Source organism: Phoenix dactylifera, unplaced genomic scaffold (assembly GCF_009389715.1).
Source record: "Phoenix dactylifera cultivar Barhee BC4 unplaced genomic scaffold, palm_55x_up_171113_PBpolish2nd_filt_p 001168F, whole genome shotgun sequence".
NCBI classification, from domain to species: domain Eukaryota; kingdom Viridiplantae; phylum Streptophyta; class Magnoliopsida; order Arecales; family Arecaceae; genus Phoenix; species Phoenix dactylifera.
In genome coordinates this window covers 25,054-45,689 of record NW_024068507.1, presented here as the reverse complement: position 1 = coordinate 45,689, position 20,636 = coordinate 25,054, and the positions used below count along the sequence as shown (strand labels likewise).

The 20,636-nt window shown below is 38.5% G+C and overlaps 3 protein-coding genes across 6 annotated transcripts in view; 2 read left to right on the top strand and 1 right to left on the bottom strand.

Annotated features, from left to right (window-relative positions):
• LOC103714505 (DNA-directed RNA polymerase V subunit 1-like) overlaps positions 1 to 6,171 on the top strand; it is a 45,342-nt gene extending 39,171 nt beyond the window's left edge. The window contains exons 14-19 of the mRNA XM_039121635.1: positions 722 to 996; positions 2,222 to 2,395; positions 2,523 to 2,663; positions 2,844 to 3,916; positions 5,422 to 5,530; positions 5,686 to 6,171. Coding sequence (XP_038977563.1) covers positions 722 to 996; positions 2,222 to 2,395; positions 2,523 to 2,663; positions 2,844 to 3,916; positions 5,422 to 5,530; positions 5,686 to 5,859 — 1,946 coding nt within the window. The 3' untranslated portion in view covers positions 5,860 to 6,171. The remainder of the gene's footprint in view (positions 1 to 721; positions 997 to 2,221; positions 2,396 to 2,522; positions 2,664 to 2,843; positions 3,917 to 5,421; positions 5,531 to 5,685) is intronic.
• Positions 6,172 to 7,144: 973 nt separating this feature from the next.
• On the bottom strand, positions 7,145 to 10,702 carry LOC103723286 (putative pentatricopeptide repeat-containing protein At4g17915). 4 transcript variants are annotated; one of them, XR_003382886.2, is made up of 4 exons: positions 10,476 to 10,702; positions 10,282 to 10,373; positions 7,839 to 10,071; positions 7,145 to 7,754 (listed from the first exon to the last, which is right to left on the bottom strand). XR_003382886.2 is itself a non-coding variant. In XM_026800031.2 (2 exons), exon 2 carries the CDS (start codon positions 10,048 to 10,050, stop codon positions 8,662 to 8,664), a length of 1,389 nt encoding a protein of 462 aa, XP_026655832.2. In that variant the 5' UTR covers positions 10,051 to 10,071; positions 10,476 to 10,701; the 3' UTR covers positions 7,145 to 8,661. The 4 variants fall into 4 exon arrangements, 1 of the variants encoding a protein (XP_026655832.2); XR_003382887.2 differs by lacking the exon at positions 10,282 to 10,373 and having other exon boundaries at positions 7,839 to 8,064; positions 8,150 to 10,071; positions 10,476 to 10,701; XR_003382885.2 differs by lacking the exon at positions 10,282 to 10,373 and having other exon boundaries at positions 10,476 to 10,701.
• A 1,001-nt stretch (positions 10,703 to 11,703) lies between these two features.
• On the top strand, positions 11,704 to 19,042 carry LOC120108095 (26S proteasome regulatory subunit 7-like). The gene is made up of 10 exons (XM_039121643.1): positions 11,704 to 11,886; positions 12,135 to 12,216; positions 13,636 to 13,727; positions 13,919 to 13,996; positions 14,099 to 14,160; positions 14,848 to 14,992; positions 15,183 to 15,401; positions 15,568 to 15,749; positions 18,182 to 18,357; positions 18,660 to 19,042. Exons 1-10 carry the CDS (start codon positions 11,803 to 11,805, stop codon positions 18,815 to 18,817), a joined length of 1,278 nt encoding a protein of 425 aa, XP_038977571.1. The 5' UTR covers positions 11,704 to 11,802; the 3' UTR covers positions 18,818 to 19,042.
• The last annotated feature ends 1,594 nt before the right edge of the window (positions 19,043 to 20,636 follow it).

Genomic DNA, 20,636 nt, shown 5'->3' with positions numbered 1-20,636 from the left:
TGTATTCTGGTTTATTCTCATCTTTCATCTACAAAAAGACATCTTAGTTTCAATCTTGCCTGATTTAAATATGCATTCTGCTTATCTGTTTTTTTCTGAAGGTTTCGTTGATGGTAAATGATCATTTTATATGCATGGCTGTGTGTGTGTGTGTGTTTGTGTCAGAGTAGGAGGGACAGACACCCCTCCTTCTGGATGAGGCTCCTTTTTGTCTGGATGGGGGTGGGAATTGAACCATTGTATCTTGTATCAACACGAGATTTCGCCAAGTCATCCACTTGGAACCCTTAGATTTCATTTCTTTTTGTTTATTGAAGCTGCAGTTCTGGATCACACATGTTCTTGAGTGTTGAAAAATGTGAATGGAATTTACCAGAAGATGAATAAGGGCACTATTATACTGCCCATCAAGCTCAAAATGAATGATTGTAACATGAGTGGTAATGGTTGAAAAGATGAACAATATGATCTGCTTACTCTGCCTCTAACATACAAGTTTGTGGTCAATTTCTTTTCTTTAGAGGGCTCGTGCTTCTTTTTCTGAGCTTTTCTAAGAACCATATTCATCAGAAAAATGAGGTTTATTTTCGAAATTTAGTTTTGACATAACTCACACGATGTTTAAATTTGAATGCAGTATTTCTTGTTTTCTATTCTTAACATCTTAGTCACAATGATAATTTAATTTCTTCCATCTGTTCATTTCTTTGTAAATTTGCAGGTGATCCTCGAGTCCGTGAGGCTAATATTGTTTGGACTGGACCATATGCAACCTCTTGGGTGAGAAATTCATGCAAAACATTGAAGGGTGAGGTAGCCGTCGAAGTTGTTGTTGAAAAAGATGCAGTTCGACGACATGGTGATGCCTGGAGGACTGTTATAGATGCTTGCTTACCTGTAATGCACCTCATCAACACCAGGCGATCTATTCCTTATGGCATTCAACAACTTCAAGAACTTCTTGGCATTTCTTGTGCTTTTGATCAAGCAGTTCAGGTTTGTTTCGATAGTATAATATTTGGTGAAAATGTCATGTGCCTGTATGCTACTGGTAACCAGGATAATGTAGATAGATTTTCTGAGTTGTTGATAATATGAATTTGCTTTATACTATTGAGATATGTATATAAGGCTAATATAACTTCAGCAAGCTTCAATCAACTTGTCCACCACCTGATGTTATCAAAAGGCCTTCTTTATCAATTTTCTCCGTGCACCTCTGATTATCATCATTTTTTGATTTTTATTTCACTTCTTTTTTTTCGCATGAAATTATGACAAGTCAGAATGAAAAACCATTCTTTGATGCAAGTTTCCTGAATTGGTACCACATGCCGTATTGGCCAGGATCTGGCTCGATACAGTATGGTACCATACCATATCGTGCCAACAGGTTTTGATCAATGAGAGGTGAGAGGATAGAGGCATCAGGTGGCCTTTCTCTATTTTAGCTTGTGACAGCCCCAAAACCAGTAGGTACTGGTCCGAATGGAGCCAACATGGGCAGTTCCCTTTGTTTAGATTGAACGATTTGGACCAATTCCTGGATTGTCCCAAATTGAAACTAGGAGCCGGCCTAGTTCTGTGCCGGTTCAGTTCGATACACCCCAAACTGAGCAGTTTGGGATGGTTTAGCCATCCTCGCTTTGATGTATATTTCACTTGTGGCTATTAGTATTATGCTCAATCAGAACGAAACTTTCCACAATCAACATGCCTTTCCCCTTGCAAAAGGAAACTATATATCTCCTATATGAAGTATCAGGCAAAAAGAAACAACATATGCAACTCTTGTTACATTTGATAATTTTTGCTTGGGTTAATTGTGTTCTGAAGAAAGTAATCACAATAATTAATATATTTTTTTACTGTTTATACTGATTAAAAATATGAGGAAGGCATAATATTAGATTTTCCGTCTGATTTTTCACTAATAACATCTATTAGTCTTCTTGTATTCTTTTTTGGAAAATTCAAGATCACCTGCCACATCAGCACTCAGTTCACTGGTTTGATGTGGAAGTCATTGATTGGCTGAGCGGTAAGCAAGGCTTGACTGACACCACCAACCCAAGTCGATATGCCGCACCAATCCCTGACTGCCACATTAGCCTGGTGAACTGAGGTGTGAATTGGCAGATGATCGGTACCATTACTCTTCTTTTCCCTTCTTGATTAGTGGTCCAAGTACACAGTGAATGATATGTCTTCATTTCTGCAGCGGTTGTCAGCATCAATTACGATGGTTGCAAAGGGAGTGCTCAAAGATCACCTTATTCTTGTTGCAAATAGCATGTCATGCACTGGAAACCTTATTGGTTTCAATACTGCTGGCTACAAGGCACTTTTTCGTTCTTTAAAAGTTCAAGTGCCGTTTACTGAGGCCACATTAATTGTAAGCGAACCAGTTGGAATACTTCGACTTTCTCACTTATACCTCTATTCCATAGTCTGAGCTGCTTTTTCTCCATATATGTGTTGATGAGACCAGATAGTATTGAAGTGTGACTTTGTTTTCACAGACACCGATGAAATGTTTTGAGAGAGCTGCTGAGAAGTGCCACACTGATTCATTAACCAGTGTGGTCTCGTCATGTTTATGGGGTAAACATGTAGCAATCGGCACTGGTTCGCCTTTCCAGATTCTTTGGAATAAACGGCAGGTTAGTTTTGCTGTCCACATAACAAGTGAGAAAGGAATATCCATACTCTGTTTTATTGCCTCAATGCTGTTTCAACTTTTATGAATTATTAGTCACCAAATTGGTGCCAAACTGTTGGATTCGCTTCTTTTCAGTTCTAGTACTACAAACAGAAAACTAATCTACGTTCTTTTGTGACAGATGGCAGAAAATCAAAATATTGGAAAAGGTTTTTATGATTTTCTTGAGTTGGTAAGGACATCCAGTCAAGGCGAAGCAGGTAATGGATGTTCAGTGGATGTTGATGATCTAGGGGTTAATGAAAATGATGAGGTTTGTTTATCTCCTGAAATTGGGTTTGAGAAGCTGACATTTGATGATGGATTTGAAGTTGATTACAATCTTAAAAAAGATATAAGCATGGAAAATGGAAAAGTTGGTAACTCAAGCTGGGAAAAGCTTTCAGATTCAGTGGTTGGCTCAGATAGATGGCAAGGATGGGAAAATGGAAACCAACCTGAGATGGACACGTCCAGTGGCTGGCAAGGATGGGACAATGGAAAACAGCCTTTTATAGATCGATCCGATAGGTCACAAGGATGGGGAAACGAAAGGGTAACTGATAGAGAGAACTCCAAACTGCCAACAGCCAGACCAAGTGTTTGGTCTAGTTGGGATGCTAGTGATGTTCAAGAAAGGTCCCAAGCTTCGAGCCCTAAAAGTCAGCCTCGGCATGTTGCTTCATCTTCAAAGTCAAGAATTTGGAGCAGTCAGAGTTCCAGTAAAGTTGCTGATGGGAGCAGTGTGGATACCACATCTAAAGGTAATGCCCAAGATGGATGGAACCATGTGACAGAATCACCGGCGAAGCCCGTCTGGGATACTAACATAACAAGGAAATCGCACGAGGCAGACAACACCTGGAATACAAGTGCATTTTCCAAATCAAATGTCTGGGATGGTCAGAGTTTTGACAAAGTTCATAATGAAGGTTCGGATGGAGGCAGATGGAATGAGAACCAAGCAACTGATCGTAAAAATCAATCATGGAAATCTCATGGTTGGAATTCTTCAAATGCAACTGATCGGAGAACCCAGCGAAACTATTCTAACAAGTCATTAGGGATGCCAGATAATCGAAAAGGTTGGAATCCAAATTCATTGTTGACCTCGACAGGACGCCGATTGGATTCTTTTACAGTTGAGGAGGAGAGGATTCTTGTTGAAATTGAACCGACTATGCAAACAATAAGAAGGATTTTGCGTGAATCCAGGTATCTTTTTGGGTAATATATTTATTTGTCTAACTCCACCCTTGGTGCAGGACATCTGCATTAAGTCCTGTCATGATATTGATGGGTTGCATGATATAGCTTTCCATGCAATTCACTTCACAGTTAATTTTAATTAGCACTTTTATTTTCTGATTATTCTGGAAAGTTAAGCGTTACTGAGCTAGTAAGGGGCTTGGTTTCATTGGTATGGTTAGGTTTTTTAAGGTTTTAGTCTTTTAGATACTAGTTTGAATGAGGGCTGGTTATATTGAAGATTTCTGGATTTACTGGAGACTCGGCTGAATTTTGGTTGTGGCAAGCCTTTTTAGCTGAATGAAATATCCTCCTAATTTTGCAACCATCAAGTGTTTCAAATTGGTTGATTGTTGTCTTCATATTGTCAAATATTGCTTTCACTATAATCTTGAATATGTAGTTAATATTTAGCTATTTTTTTAAATATAATTCATTGATTTTGTCTCTATATAATTTGTTGCCATCAAAAGATTCAAAACTGTTTTATTGTTGAAAGTTGACATCTTTTCTACATTCAGACAAGAACTTGTTCCATTCCAACTTAGGGTTGTAAGTAAATAAATATCCTCTTGTTTTTAACCAATCTAGATTATAAATCTTACACTATCTAACTAAAAATTATTCAAAATACCTTTTTATTGCTTAAATTAATCCACTAGGACAGTAAGCTGAACTTTTACAGGATAAGTACCAAGGTCCGCCGTACCGGTATCGGTCGGCGTACCGGTGGCCGGCCGGACCGGTACGGTACCGGTCCGGTCCGGTCCCGTACCGGCCGGTACGCGGTGGTTTCAAAAACCACAGCGCGCGGCGCTGTGGTTCTAAAAAAAAAAATCGTACCGGTGCGAACCGGCCGGTTCGCACTGGTACGAGGCCGGTACCGGCCGGTACGGGCTCCGAACCGGCCGGTACGCACCCGTACCGGCCGGTTCGGATAAAAAACGGAAAATACCGGTTTTTTATCCGTTCTGGTACCGGTCCACGGCCGTACCGGCCCGTACCGGCCGGTACGGGCCGGTACGGCATTCCATGATAAGTACTAAATTTATATGCTTCAATTAAATACTCAGCATTAGATTTTGTGATAATTATCTTTTATGGTCAACATACCAAAAAGATGTCTAATGGAAGTGATATTATCGGATTTAACCTAACCTTCTGATCAAAAAACAAAAATTTACTGGATTTAACTTTAAATTAATTAGATCAATTAAGAAATCCTATTTCTCATGGATTCATAAGTCATTTGAGTTCCAGCAAAAGAGTCAAATTGAAATAAAGCCCAAATCTGTTCTCTTCTAAACAGGTTAGGTAATTTATGTTTTGCCATCTGTGTTTGCAGGGATGGCAATTAATTTTCTTCTGATCATTTATTCATTCCTGAGAATATTCTCTTCAAATATTTCGATAAGTTGTCTTTCCTGTCTAATTTCATCATACAATTTCTTGTTTGTCATCCATGTATACAGCGACGGTGATCAACTATCTGCTGATGATCAAAAATTCATTCTGGAGAGAGTTTTTCAGCACCATCCTGATAAGCAAGCAAAAGTGGCTGATCAGATTGACCATATCATGGTAAGCTTAGTGAATTCGTCAGTCTATTATTGTAGCTAAAATTTTTAATGATGCCGTACGGATGTCATGACAACAACCTGGATTCAGTTGAAAATTGCAAGCTATTCAGTTGCCTGTTAATGTCAAAACATGTAATGCAGTTGTTCAACTGACAGGTTGACAAGCACCAGAGTTTTCAAGATTCCAGGTGTTTTTATGTGGTCTCTTGTGATGGCACTAGTGCTGATTTCTCCTATATAAAGTGCATGGAGAATTTTGTGAAGGAAATCTTCCCAGAGCATGCAGAGTCCTTCAACAGAAAGTACTTCAGGAGGCGCCTCCCGAAATGATAAGTCAGCAGCAGCAGCAATAGTATAGGTCCACCGCGTGGAATTTGTTCAGGCACTTGTAAATTTATTGTTAATATTTTCAGGCGCATGCCTAATATTTGACCCAGAGGTAGCTTTTATGGACCCAAACAACAAAACTATTCAATCTGCAAATCTTACAGATGCTAAATTTTGGGGTAGTTGGCCTGTGTCGGGCCTTACCTGCGCTAACATGTTAAGAGGAATGTAAATTAGCAAGAAGTTTATGGAAGTTGGCATTGCCTGCCACTGTTCACTGATGCGTCATTAAATGTCAGTTTTCATTTTGATTAATGCCATGACTTTGATAGTTCAGTTATTCCATGCACTGGTTAGTAACTAGATGAATGCCAGAATTTGTGGAATCAGATAATATTTATTCCATCAGCTGGATCCTTTCAGTTTCTCCTGAAGCTTAGGCATATTCAGACAAGTGCTACCTAAAGCTTTCACGCTATTCTTTGTTCAACAAAGCCACCAAACAGTACGCTAAATATGTTGATTAAATGGTGAGGCCAGGGACTCGCTGGTTCCCAGGGAGGATAATTCAACCGTGTTCTTTAACCTAGAGATCAGGCATCATTTATGTTCTGGCTGAAGGTATAATGCTTTGATCATACCATTCCTGACTTGATGCTTGAATACAATTTAGCATGACAGAAGTCGTGGTATGGATCAAGGGAGTTTAAGCACGAGTAATTTTTACTACACTTCCAGTAATGGTTTGCTGATTTTTATAAAAGATGTCAGCGAAAATATCTTGCATAGAGGGCAACAAGCACCTTTATGCCCATGGAAAATAGAGAAAATAGCTTATATTTGTTTTCTTAATGGTGTATAAATCCTAGCTCTTGCCCCATGTATAATTTTGTAGCTACTGCCACCATAAAAGTTATTTTTCGTAGACGGGAAAACAAAACTCAGCAACTAAATTTGTTGGTCCTTGTGTGTGGAAAACTCTCCGCACTCGAGTCAGCCCCAGCATTTAGAATGCAGGTCTTATATCCAGTTCAATCTCTTTGTTTTCCTCAGAGGTCTGGATAATGAGAAACCCGCATCAAATTTGCAGGCGTATCTGGCTGTGCATCTGTCAGTTTTACTTGTCTGCAAATTGTGACTTTGTTTACTAGCTTAAGGCCGACCGGTAATCTCCACTATGTATGTTGTAAAACATGGAAGTAGCCTACCAACTTCCATCACTTTTACCACAAGATGTTCTTCACTTCTAACATTTTTCAGAAGGAAGCACACAACAGGATAATAAGGCTTTGAAGATTTAACACAAGTCTTTTTTTTTTTTGTTTTTTGTTTGGGTGCAACGGCAACCTACACGCGTCGGATATGGGTGCAACAAACAAAATCAGAAAAGAGAAGATAATACAGAGACCGAGGCACTGATGCACGGTCGCCCCAGATGAATCCTCCCGAGTAGTGGGCTGCAAATGAGGCCACCCATCGGCCGTGCTGTTCGTCTTCCTGTAGACGTGTGTGGCCCACGAGAGACCATCCTCGTCTTTCTCAAGAAGAACACTGCAAGCTAGTACCGCTATCACTTCAGCAGAGACGTGACTCCAACCAAACTGCATCTACCTTCCATGGACCAGCAAGAATCTGTGCAGGGTTTGGACACAGCCAGGGCCAGCATACAAATGGCCATCTATATACCTTATGAACACAGGTAGACAATGGGCAAACACTTCCACAGACTAAACCACTATTCTAAACCACTTATCAATACGAGCTTTACCAAGATAAGAAATTGTGTGTGGAAGCAAGGAATGGTGCGTATCATGTCTCATCTTCCGAGTTCCTTAGGGCTACTTAATGTCATCTTCTCTCCCGCCATGCATTCCGTCTGCAATGGACTGACACTGCATCTATAAAGTAAGCAGCAAAGCAGGTTTTCTTCAGACTAGGTAAATATTGCTCGAGGCAAAGAGAAAGCTAGGTTACAGACTCACCTTGGAGTGTATTCATAACTCCGGATGCAATCTAATGCTTGTTGGTTTCTCATAAGTAGATGGTGCAACTCACTTTGCCTAAGTGACTTCGGCTCCCTGCCCAGCCAAAGTTCCTGGAGTTTTTAGCACAGTTCCTCTCACCATGGGAACCCAGTATGGGCCACTTCAGGACAACCAAACACCTGAAGCGACTTCCCCTATAAGTGAAGCGACTTCTGATGCCCTCCTATGCGCAACCAAACTTGTAACTGCCCAGTTGCTTAAATTGGGTCCTACTTGTAGGATCCCCAGATATGAGCTTAGGAGAATACCTTCAGTTGTGGATCAAGTCTCGACTTGGAATGCACAATTTGTCTCACTTTCTCTGAAATAGGTGCTCATGGAGCCTTCAAGTTTGTTGTGGTTACATTTTGGAAAGGCCAAGAGTGAATAAGGCTAGTCACCTGAATCAAGAGCAGGACCAGGAACTGGATTTCTAGAAAAAATTTGAATAGCGAATTGTGTAGGAACCAGGTAGAGATGCAACATTCTGGAAAGATTCCAAAGCAAGTTTGACTTGGTAGATGGGTCTGGCTCATAAGGTAAGAAGTGCTTTATTCCAGGCTCAATCACTTGGTCCTTTCAAGGGCTACTTCCTTGATCAAAGAGAGTTGTTAGATCGAGACCATGCAAGGAATTTCATGCAACACCTCAGATTCAGGTGTATCACCAATGCTTCCTGAGCTTCGAGTCGCAGAGCAGCAACAGCCATGTTTTCATCCTCTTGAGAGTTTATCCCTGGAGCAATTTCATATATAAATAATCTCTTTGTTTCCTTTCCCTATTAGTACCGGGAAAGCTGAGCCAGGCGTAATGCTGTCCTCAGCTTCCCTGCATCCCTTTTAAACCCCGAACTTTGAAGACCAGCAGTAACAGCACGTTGGGCAGATCTGAGAACATTCATGCCTTCCCTTAAGCAAGTCAGCAAGAGCTTGGATGCCACACGAAACCGACCCTTCCTGCATAGGCCATGCACCAATGATGTGTATGTGAAAGGATCCTTGGAATTCATCTTATTGAATAACTTCATGGCAGAATCCACCTCTCCCACCTTACACAACCCATCAATCAAGCAATTATAAGCTACCAAGTTTGACTGGAAGCCCCTCATCTCCATCAATTGCAACTGCTTGTGGGCAGCATCAATGTGACCCATTTTACACAACGCATCGACCAAAATAGAGTACGTATACTCATCACCCTCAAGGCCACCTTCTTCCATCTCATTCAGCAACCGGAATGCAGTTTCTAAATTTCCTTCTCTGCAAAGCAGATAAATTAGAGTGTTATAACATGCTTTATCAAGGCCAATACCATTTCCCAACATTTGCTTGACACAAGCATTAGCATCTTTAATCATACCTTTCTTGGTCAATGCACTGATTACTGTGCAATAGGCAAAGACATCTGAATTGTACCCTTTATTCATCATTTCAGAAAAAATCTCAAATCCTTGCTCAAATTTTCCAGATCTAAAGCAGCACTTCATAACTGTCGTATAAGTTATGGCATTTGGAGCATAACCTGATTCTCCAAGTTCCTTGAGAATCCTTCTTGCCTGACCCATCCTGCCAGATTTACAGAGCCCGTCTATAATTGTATTATATGTCACCAGCCCCGCAGAAAACCCAAACCTTTGCAAGTTTCTAAACAGTCTCAGAGCATTCCCTGCCTTCCCCACCTTGCACAAACCATTTATTAAAGTATTATATGTAGCCGATGAAGGGGTGATATTTTTCAAGATCATATCCATATAAATCTTGTAGGCCTCCTCCGGGTATCCAGATTTAAACAAACAGTGCATCAGAGTGTTATAGCTCCATTCATCAGGAGCAAGTCCAGTCTGCAACATTTCTTCGAACAGCTCCAGCGAGCGTGACGGAAGGCAATATCGAGTAGCCCCAGCAATTAAAGAATTGTAAGTAATTACATCAGGTTTTACGCCTGCTTCTCTCATTCTATAAAGAATCGAGTATGCTTCATTTATCCCGACAAAGCGGCAATATGCCGTAATCAATGTATTGTATGTTACAACATCTGGAATATATCCGAGTCTTATACCGTCGATTAAAACAGCCTCGGCTTTTTCCAAATTCCTAGCTTTACACAGGGAAGCTATGGAGATATTCAGCAGTTGAGTCGAAAATCCACATATTTCTCTTGATAAAGGCATATAGAATGAACAAAATGGTACCTAAATCAGCACAAAAACAATCCATACATATAAAACTTGTCACACAAAACCACAAAAAAAAAATAATTTCATTTTGGATATTTAGTATCATTAGCCGCGAACAGGTGATACGCAAATACAGAAGCATTGATAGAGCCATCAAATCGGAAACTACATCATAGTTTTTGCATCGTTTAGCATACCCTTTCCAAATGAAATCAAGGAATTTACCAGCAAAACTGACTCTTTTCAAAACCTCTCGCAAATAGTATGGATATTCTGCCTATAAAAGATGTTGCTTTGATGGATATTGTCGCAACAAACTGCTACCCAAAAAAAATAAATAATAATAAATGTAATCGAACAGGTGGTGGGCACGCAGAGAGGAGGAGGGAGTAGCGAAGGAAAGGCGGATGCATGCATACCAGGGTGGCGGCGGAGACGGCGCCGGCGGAGTCGTCGGCGATCGAGTCTCGGTGGCGGAGGTGTGGCACGAGAAGCAGCGATAGTGTCCAAGCGTCAGGATTAAGGAATGGTGATGGGAACTAAAAAAATGGGGAGAGAAGGATGGGGAATGGATCTTGGGACAGAGGATCCGGCCAAAAAGGGCAACAGAGGAGGGGATAAAGGGGCGAAGAACGCCCCGGCCATCAAGCTCGTATCTCGGTGCACCATTATAGAAACAAGCGGCTTTGATTGGCCGCGTGCATGCCACGCTGGTACACCCGGTGTAGGCAATAATTACTCGTTTCTCCGGGGGATTGACTCTGGGATCTCCTGTCGTTCACGGATCACAAAACATCCATGACCTCCGCGCTGGTTTGCACCCTTATTTCCGAGTTGGACACGTGTCCAGCTGACCGGTGCCTATGTACCGGATTATGGCTTATGCGACAGCTCCACCATACCGAGATCTGAAGCATCGCAGCAAGAACAATCTAGCAATTTAGAAGAACCATAACAAGATTTGAACACCTCTCTTAGCTCTCTAAAGAATAAGAAGTAACAATTGTTGAGGTTAAATTACCAGTTGGTCAATGCATGGCAAAGGACTGGGATTATATCTTTCGCAAAAAAAAAAAAAAATCTTTCTTTGCACGAATCCACTATTTGATCATCTATAGTATAGATCTCAGAAAACTCGAGACTCTATTAATCATCTACCTGCACTGACCTAAAAGTGATTAATGGATGATCGGATGGTGGACTCGTAGGAAGAAAAATAAAATTATCTTTCACAGGAAAATACTCTCCATCCATCGACAAATATAATGCAAACAAAGCTAAACACAAAAATCTCTCGCAAAAAAGAGTTAAATGGCCAATTTATGCCTTCCTAGTTGGTACTTGGAATGGCAGGTTATATTGATAGTGCACAGGCTGCGGAACAATGAATAAATTCTAAACCCTAAATTTAAAGCCTAAACCAAAAAGATGGAAAGCAACACAAATAATAATAATAAAAAAAAACAGCTTTCATAGATTTTTATCTATAACTTCTACATCATCATTTTCAAAAAAAAAATCTAGTATGTAATCACGGCCGTCCGCACATCATGCAACCGCCGTGATTGCACGGATCCTGTATATTAAAAATATAATGTGCCATAATAAAACACCGTCGGCCAAAGTTCGGGCTGCCTTGGTTTTCTTGTGGAGCAAGGCAAGTGGGGAGTGGGGATATAGCGAAGAGGAACACAAGCTAAATAGATCTAGAGTTTAACCGAGAGAGAAGGAGGTTAGGTCGCCGCCATGGCTCCGGAGCTCGAGGAGGACACGAACGAGAAGAACCCTCGCCCGCTCGACGAGGACGATATCGCGCTTCTCAAGACCTACGTACGCCTTCCTCTCCCGATCCGCCCCCCCCCCACCCAACCCACTCTCAAATCCTCATCTTCGATGCAAATTAGTTTTGAATTCAGGCGGAGGATCTGTTCAATTTTCTAACCTATGTTCTGAATCTTTTACTCCCCCGCCCCCTCCCCCCATGGATTTTATCGTCGGGATATGGGTTAAATCTGTTTAATGGATCTATTATATCATCAGTTGGTAAATTGAATTGTTGCGCTGTTGTTCGGTGACAGGGCCTAGGACCTTACTCAGCTAGCATCAAGAAAGCAGAGAAGGAAATTAAGGAGATGGCAAAGAAGGTCAATGATCTCTGTGGTAGGTGGTGGTTATATTTAGTTCAGAGCGTGCTTTCTTATCTTATCTTTTAATTCATAATTTTGGGCATTATAAGCATTGTGGCATATAGAAGGAAATATAGAAGAAGTGCAACAAACCTAGTCCTTTATCTTTATTGGTGTATTACAAAGATAATTATTGAACTAAAGCTTTCAATTTATTGATTGTTCAATATTGGTTTGACAGCCATGTAGATCTTCTAGAACGATACCTTATTTATAAGGTTGGTATGATTCTTTTGAATTATAATCTTTGTTAAAACTATGGCAGGCTCCTCTTTTACCTTTGCATATGATAATTCCTTTTGGCAGAAGGAGGTACAAAATTTGAAAGTCCAGAGTTATATACTTAAGCTGCTGATGGTTCTACTAGTTGTATCAGAGTGTAAATCCCTGGAATGCTGTCGAAGTTTTCTAAATTGCTGCTAACCATATTTCAATTCTTATATGGTATCATTTTACAGAATTATTTTTCAAGATATAATTTTAAAATCGTGTTGGAATGAAATATGCTATACTACTTGATGGCACTTTGATATATGAAATCTGAAATTTATGAGGTTCAGGTTATAGGATACTGAACTTGGGCAAAAAGATTTTACTTTTTCTTAAATATCTTTAATGTAACATTGCAGGCTTATAAATCTTCTCAAAACTCGTTAAGTCTAAGGTTAATGTAAACAAAATTCTGTCCAGCATTTTCAAAAATAAAGAAATATGAGAAAATTAGCATAGATAAAACATATACACTTAATTTGGCTTTATAAGTTAGTTTTTAGTTAAAACATCAAAACCATCTCCAGTGTTGGACTGATTCCAACCAGATCGAAACATTCATATTTGGTTTTGGAGTTTTGAGCAAAACCTCAAACCATGTTGTAAACTATCCTGTTCACGGGAGTTCTAACAATCAAACAAAAGAATAACTAGATAATCTTGATTCATTACAAGCAACTTTGGCAATTGGACCTTCCATGTTAGAAACATAGTCTTCATTTTCTTGGAGCACTTCCTAGGTTAAAATAATCATTTGAAAGGAAAATAACACATAATGCTTGACGACTGCGGAGGTAACTTTCACCTAGGGAAATATTAAGGGCCAAGGCTGAGAGTGGGTTTTATCATCTTAGACCTATTGTGTAGAAAAGGGAGCGTTAGATGTACAGTTTAAAAGAATTTGAGTAAGATGAATGGAAGAAATGCTAGTGTTATTGCTAATTGCAGCTTGTTCTAGGCCTGTTATTGAAAATTATTTTCAAAATGCACTGACTAGAATTATCTTCAAGAAAAAACTCAATTTTCTATTTAAATGGGCTTTGTAGAATCGTCCACCATCATATGTGGAAAACTATCGCAATTGTTAGGTCTCTAACACGTGTTTTCTTCAATCAAATGTCAGGAATCAAAGAGTCTGACACCGGTTTAGCTGCACCAAGCCAGTGGGATTTAGTCTCTGATAAGCAAATGATGCAAGAAGAACAACCTTTACAAGTACATATTTTTATTTTTTATTTAGCAGATCATTGAAGATATTGTTTGTATGTCACAGTCACTCACACACACACACACAGAGAGAGAGAGAGAGATGTGGGCATGCACGAACTCATATATATGAATTTGTAGCTTGCTGCTTTCTCTTTCAGATTATTCAAATTCTAAGACAGATTTTCATTTCTTCAAAGGTTGCTAGGTGTACGAAGATTATAAATCCAAACACTGAAGATGCTAAATATGTGATAAATGTAAAGCAAATTGCCAAGGTATATTCTCTGACTTTGATTAAACGCTTGATTTCAAAGGATTGATTTATTTCAGAGAACCTCAATCTGGAAGACTGAAGATAATTTATTCCCCATGTACAGTTTGTGGTTGGCTTGGGTGACAAAGTCTCTCCAACTGATATTGAAGAAGGCATGCGTGTAGGGTAAGGCTATAAATTTCTTCTCTTGATAACTCCCTCGCATTTAACTGAGAATTGTTTACCTAGCTTATTTCTAGCTAGTTTTAGTTGAGAAACATTATTTATCCTTTATATCTGTATATAATATAGTAAATTTTGTTTTTCCTTGAATTTTTGGATTTGAATATCATAAACAACTTATACACGGGTGCAATCATGTCGGCACTAGAGCAGTGGTTCCTGTCAAAAATTGGCAGTTAGGCATGCTTGGGTGCGAGAACTATTAAGATAGGTAACCCCTGGTGTTGCACCTGTTTTCAAAGTTCTCTTAAAAAAATAGTATGCTGGAAAATATCATAAATAACTTATGTATTATTTGTAGCAAAAACTGTTCTAGTTATTCTAATCTTTTAAGAATTTTGAGCATAGTTCTGTTGGTCTCCCACTTGAATCCAATAATGCTAAAAAGAAAATTTAGTTTTAAAGCTCTTGTTCTATTCTTACCTCACCCTTGTGAGTTATATTATGTCATATTAGTTTGTCAGTTTTGACTTTAATGAGTTAGGCTATAGATAATAGTTGATGGCAATTTATTGCTCCAAATTGTTAGAAAAATCAAATTAATGCATTCAACAATTATGATGTGTGACCTTGCTTCTAATCTCAGATTCTGCTTTTTTTAACTTGTAGATCTTTTTGTCCTTGTTACAGAGTTGATAGAAATAAATATCAAATTCAGATCCCTCTACCACCAAAGATTGATCCAAGTGTTACGATGATGACGGTAGAAGAGAAGCCTGATGTCACATATAATGATGTTGGTGGATGCAAGGAGCAGATTGAGAAGATGCGAGAGGTATGACTTTTTCTTTTTCTCCTTGGAAAATATTTTCTTGACATCATTTGCACCCATAGGGTTAGTAATTCTTAGAAAATGAGAATTCTCAGGGTGCCTACATTTGCAATGTCCCTCCATGCATCTTTCAGTAAATTTAGTCTTTATGCATTGTAAGGTCCATAACGTTTTGTGCACTGTTCCAATTCAGGTTGTGGAGCTTCCTATGCTTCATCCAGAGAAATTTGTTAAGCTTGGTATAGATCCTCCAAAAGGGGTCCTTTGTTATGGCCCCCCTGGGACTGGTAAAACACTCCTGGCCAGAGCTGTCGCCAATAGAACTGATGCCTGCTTCATTCGTGTCATTGGGAGTGAGCTTGTTCAAAAATATGTTGGGGAAGGTGCTCGGATGGTTCGTGAACTTTTTCAGGTTGTTGAAATTCCAGATATATGATAGCAAGTTTTCCCCCTCTTCAGGATAAATATATTTCAAAATTTTCATTCAGTGGTCAACACGTTTCCTGATGAGCATTTTGAACTTCTTTCTTATTTGATAAGTCTCTAGAATTAGCTTATTGACCCATTTATCATTTTAGATGGCTCGCTCGAAAAAAGCTTGCATTGTGTTTTTTGATGAAGTTGATGCCATTGGCGGTGCTCGTTTTGATGATGGTGTTGGTGGTGACAATGAAGTTCAACGCACCATGCTTGAAATTGTCAATCAACTTGATGGATTTGATGCTAGAGGAAACATCAAGGTTCTAATGGCAACCAATAGGTATGTGCCATCTTGCATCCTGCTCTTTCACTTGTTTTGTGATCCAAATTAGCATTATCACACATGGTCTCACTTTATTTCTGAAGACTTGAGTTTCCACCTGTCCAGCGATGAAAGCTATTCTTAAACCACATATCTAATATCTAGCATGACTTTCTTATAACTTTCTGGGTGATGTGATCAATTGGCTTTACAATTCTGTACTTTATACACCATCCAAGCAGGCTTTTGTATGTATACTTTTTTTTTGTTCTTTTAGTGGTTTTGTTTTGTTTGTTTGTTTGTTTTCTTCCATTAGAATATTTCTTAAATCTATGCACTTGTTTCAACCAAATAAAGAAGCCCTTTTTTTACGGGAGAAAGCCATCTAGTAGTGTTACTTGGACATGTGACACAGGTGTCAAGTATCAGGGTTTCCAGAAGAATCTGACATGGGGACTATTTGAAGATCAGACATGGGGGAATGTCTATATCCCATATGTTTGTGTAAATATTTATTGATTTGTCTATGTCGAATAATGAGCTAGACCCGTTGCTCCTTTAGTTGTCAAAATTGATAAAGGTGTTGATAATTGGTATGCTAGACCTAATAAATTTCATGAAGAATTATGAAAAGTAGAGATATAATGATGATGATAATGTTATGATTTAATGGCATGAAGTGTCAAAGAGTGTTATGAAATGTCCCAAGTGTCCAAGTGTATAACATGTCAGAAAACTCAAAAATTGGAGTGTGTGGATAACACTGCCATCGGGGGATGTGGGGGTTTGGTGGACCCCTTCTAGTTCATAGATAGAGGTTAAAAAGGTACAAGGTATGCCTAGTCAAACTAGAGAACTTGGGTACTGCCTGAAGAAAGGAGGAAAAATTTTCTCCCAAAAAGAAAACAAAGAAAATATGGCTCAACGCAAGTAAGAAATGAAACCGCACCAAATCACAAAACGTTAATGCAAAATGCTCCAAATTGAAGGCAAATTACTGCCCCAATATAGCAAATAGTCTCACTCAATTACACTTGAGAACTTACAAAGTACCCACCTTAAAAGGCAGTACAAAAACTGGAGGAACCAAATTCAGTCCTATATGTCACCAAATTAACTGTCCTAGTATACACCCCAGTAGGGAAATAAAGGTTACCTCATTGATCATACCCCTCCAAAGACTGGAGGTTGTGGGTTCGAATCCTGAGTGGCGTCCTCAAGATTTTCACCCAGGTAATTATAATGCAGGTGGCACTTCGTCCTACTCTATCCAAGAAAGAACCTTCCACCCCAATAACAGTCACTAAGCCCTTCATGAAGTAGCTTTCTTATTGCGTCTGTTACAACAAGCATAACTTCGTTTGGACTTACAAGCGATACTCTTTACAAGGCTGTTTGGATGCTGGTGTGTATTATCGTTGAGCTGAGAATAAGTTAATCATGGGAGGGGAGTATCCTACCAATTGGGGGAAAACTTAATATGATCCCAAAAAAGTGGGCATATGGAAAACCACCTTTTGAATGGAATTGGTTATCTTAATGTTTTGGAATTGCAGGCTTTGTGGAACCTGCTATGGAGTGCTTCCCCACCCCTGCCAAACCAACACCCCCCCCCCCCCCCCCCCAAAAAAATGCACACACACAAATGTACTTGACCCTGGCCTAAAGAAGGCCTCATCCGAGTCAACAGTTTGTTATTCATTTCTTTAGGAAATCTTTTGTTGCTTGATGATCTTTCTGGATGCAACAGAGGTTTCGTGAACTCTGGCAAGTTTCCAACCTTGCCTATTGGATATGGGGAGTCTAAAGCTTCGTCTATTCAGGTTTTCTAACCAAATATATTTGTAGTAACTTAACATGGTACTCATAATTGATCAGCTCCCAGTCCTGGGTCCTGGTGTTAAGCTTGTTAATAGGTGGTCTACTTTTAGCGTGCCTGAGAGGTGTGTAGTATCAAAGTCAAATTCCGATTCTCTTGTTTTTTTCTGCATTTACTTCAATATGAATGATAAAATAAAAAAAATGAGAAGTCAAACTGTGCAAGTTGCAGCCAGGCTGCGCTGCTTGGAGCCAGATTTGTTATTTCATGCCATATCGTTTCTCTTGGGCTGCATTTGGAAGCAGATTAAAGAATTTGAACTGGGTTAAATGTAGTAATCTTGAGGGGAAAAGACTGGGCTAAATTATTCCACCATTTCATTGGAATAAGTTATTACTGGGTTGGGTTAAGTGGGGAAAATAGGCTAGGAAAAGAAAAGGTAAAGCATTTATGAAGTACCAATTTTTGTGAAATACGAGTTCTGCCCTTCTGAAAGATGGTTTCTTCCATAGTTTTAACAATGCCCACTTTCATTAAAAAGTTTACCCTATTCTCTAGTTTCTAGTTTACCTACAAGCAAATACTGAATCTAACCATTATATTTACTGCTTTGCTTGGCATAATAATCCAGACCTGATACTTTAGACCCAGCACTTTTGCGTCCTGGACGATTGGATCGGAAGGTTGAGTTTGGTCTGCCTGATTTGGAGAGCCGAAGTCAGATATTCAAGATCCACACAAGAACCATGAACTGTGAGAGGGATATTCGATTTGAGCTTCTTGCTCGTCTCTGCCCAAATTCCACTGGTGAGCTATTTTTCATGGATTGTTTTTTAATTATATTATTTTGCTGGTGTCTTATGAATTCTCAATGCAAGATGTTCGCCTGGCATGTGGATTCGTTTTCAATATCTATAGTGCAAATCCGTCATCATAGCTCCTTTCAAATTTTATGTCACTTTAAGAAGCACCAATGATGTTATGACACCCCCTTGTAAACTGTAGACATGTTCTATATGATAGTTGTGGACCTAATATAGCACATGCCAAATCCTTGTATCCTGTTCAAGCTTCTGATTTTGTTCTTCTATTGTCGGGTTCTTGTTTAGGTGCTGACATAAGGAGTGTGTGCACTGAAGCTGGAATGTATGCAATTCGGGCACGAAGGAAGACGGTAACCGAGAAAGACTTTCTTGATGCAGTGAATAAGGTTATTAAAGGATATCAGAAGTTCAGTGCAACACCAAAGTACATGGTCTACAACTAACAGAAGTCTTGTGTTGTTCATGATGGAAGGAGGCATAATTTCTTTTGGTGGATGTACTTTTTTATCCTGCGTGAACTTATATTGATCCATTTCTTATCCTGCAAGCACGATTGGAAGTGTTATAGCCTATAAGTTGCATGATGCTCATGGTTCTCATTTTGGATCGCTATGAATGTAAACCATGGTTGAACTCATCCAATTTGACTCTCTATTTTCGAGTTAGAAGTGTGTCCATCCTTTGAGCGATTGACTAAGGATATTTATATTAAAATAATTTTTTGCAAAATATTATTTTTCTTATATTCTTGAGTTAGTTGAAAAGTTTGAATGGAAAATATATATCTTAAAGATTTTAACAGATAATATTTTTTATTATTTAGTTTTAATATTTAGGTAAATAATTCAAGGTATAAATCTGTAATTAAGTTAAAAATCATAATTTGTCCTACATGTCTTTATATATTTCTTTCCGATCTTGCAGAGTAAAATATTTGGATGTGCTTTTGAAGCCTATTCCCATCTCTGTATCCATGCGACCCTTTTCATAGATAATGTGAGAAGTCTTAACAGGTCTTAAAAAAAAAAAAAAATACTTGCCTGTTCTTTTTACAGAGTTTGCTGCTTTGTTACGTAGGATTGCTATATTTAACTTTCTAAGGAAATGATGGGGCTACAAATAAAATAATGGAAGTTAAACTATAGTGAAAGCCATATTCTCAAGCAACAAAATACCAAATCACTAACCTCGTACTTTTTTAGCTTCAAACTTGGAAGTAAGGCAAAATGAAATTTGATAATGACCAGGTCATGGTATTTGTAGTGTGAACTGTGAAGCCAAGGGTCGGTACAAGATATCCTCCAGTGGTTCATGGCTGCATGTTGTTATCAACAAGAATAGTTTGCATATAAAATTTTTAAAAATAAAATAACAGATTGATCCTTAGTACCAGCACAGGAGATTCAAATTTGGTATTAGATTTTCCAACTTCATATACAAACAAATTAAACATTAATTTATAAAAAATCATGTACATGTATTTTGGAATCTAGACCTACTCTCCAATTATCTCATTGTCAAAAATCCAAAGCCTGAATCTATATGACACTTGATATCTAAATTTACACTGAATATTGAAATTTTTTCCATTTTGCTCATAATAAAAAGCTGTGTTTAATAGTTGATGGGGCATCAATGCATCATCGATAATGTCAGATATTATTTGTCAAGCATCTTTTGTCCTGACTATGCTTCTTGTGCTTGTGGGCATCTTCAAACGTGACCTTCCTATGATAAAGACATGATGCTGGGGTCAAGATCATCTCATAAAGCAATGAGCTAGTGGCTAAGCAACAATCTATTTAATTCTCTTAAATTTCAATTTAATCTCTATAATTAAGCATTAAAGAATATACTATAATATATACTTTGTTCCATGAAATATACTGCATAGATATTCTCATTTTCTCTTGTACAATAAGGTTGAAATATTGAATTAAACAATTTGCATGGTCATGCTGACTTGGCCATCGATCACAATTTGGCTTATCTATTTTATTTATGGATAATTTTTTTAATTATATCAAGATTAACATCTTAATACCCTCGCTTTTCAAAATCGGGGTTAGAAAGCTCTTTGTGACAATTAGGATTTTTAATATTTTATTAATTAAGTATTTTTTAGTAAAAATCATATTTATTTAATTAAAAATAAAATAAAATCTTGAAATCATTTTTTGTCCTCAATTGCTTTGTAAATTTTTTTTTTTTTTGCACACCACCCATTAAGGATATTTTAGTTATTTTAATTTAAAAATCGTT

Bases quoted from the DNA above. Each gene is read 5' to 3' on its own strand.
- LOC103723286 (XM_026800031.2), bottom strand. From the start codon at position 10,050: ATGCCTTTATCAAGAGAAATATGTGGATTTTCGACTCAACTGCTGAAT.
- LOC120108095 (XM_039121643.1), top strand. From the start codon at position 11,803: ATGGCTCCGGAGCTCGAGGAGGACACGAACGAGAAGAACCCTCGCCCG. The intron at 13,997-14,098 runs GTATATTCTCTG...CCCCATGTACAG, and splicing joins ATGTAAAGCAAATTGCCAAG to TTTGTGGTTGGCTTGGGTGA. The intron at 14,993-15,182 runs GTATGACTTTTT...GTTCCAATTCAG, and splicing joins AGATTGAGAAGATGCGAGAG to GTTGTGGAGCTTCCTATGCT.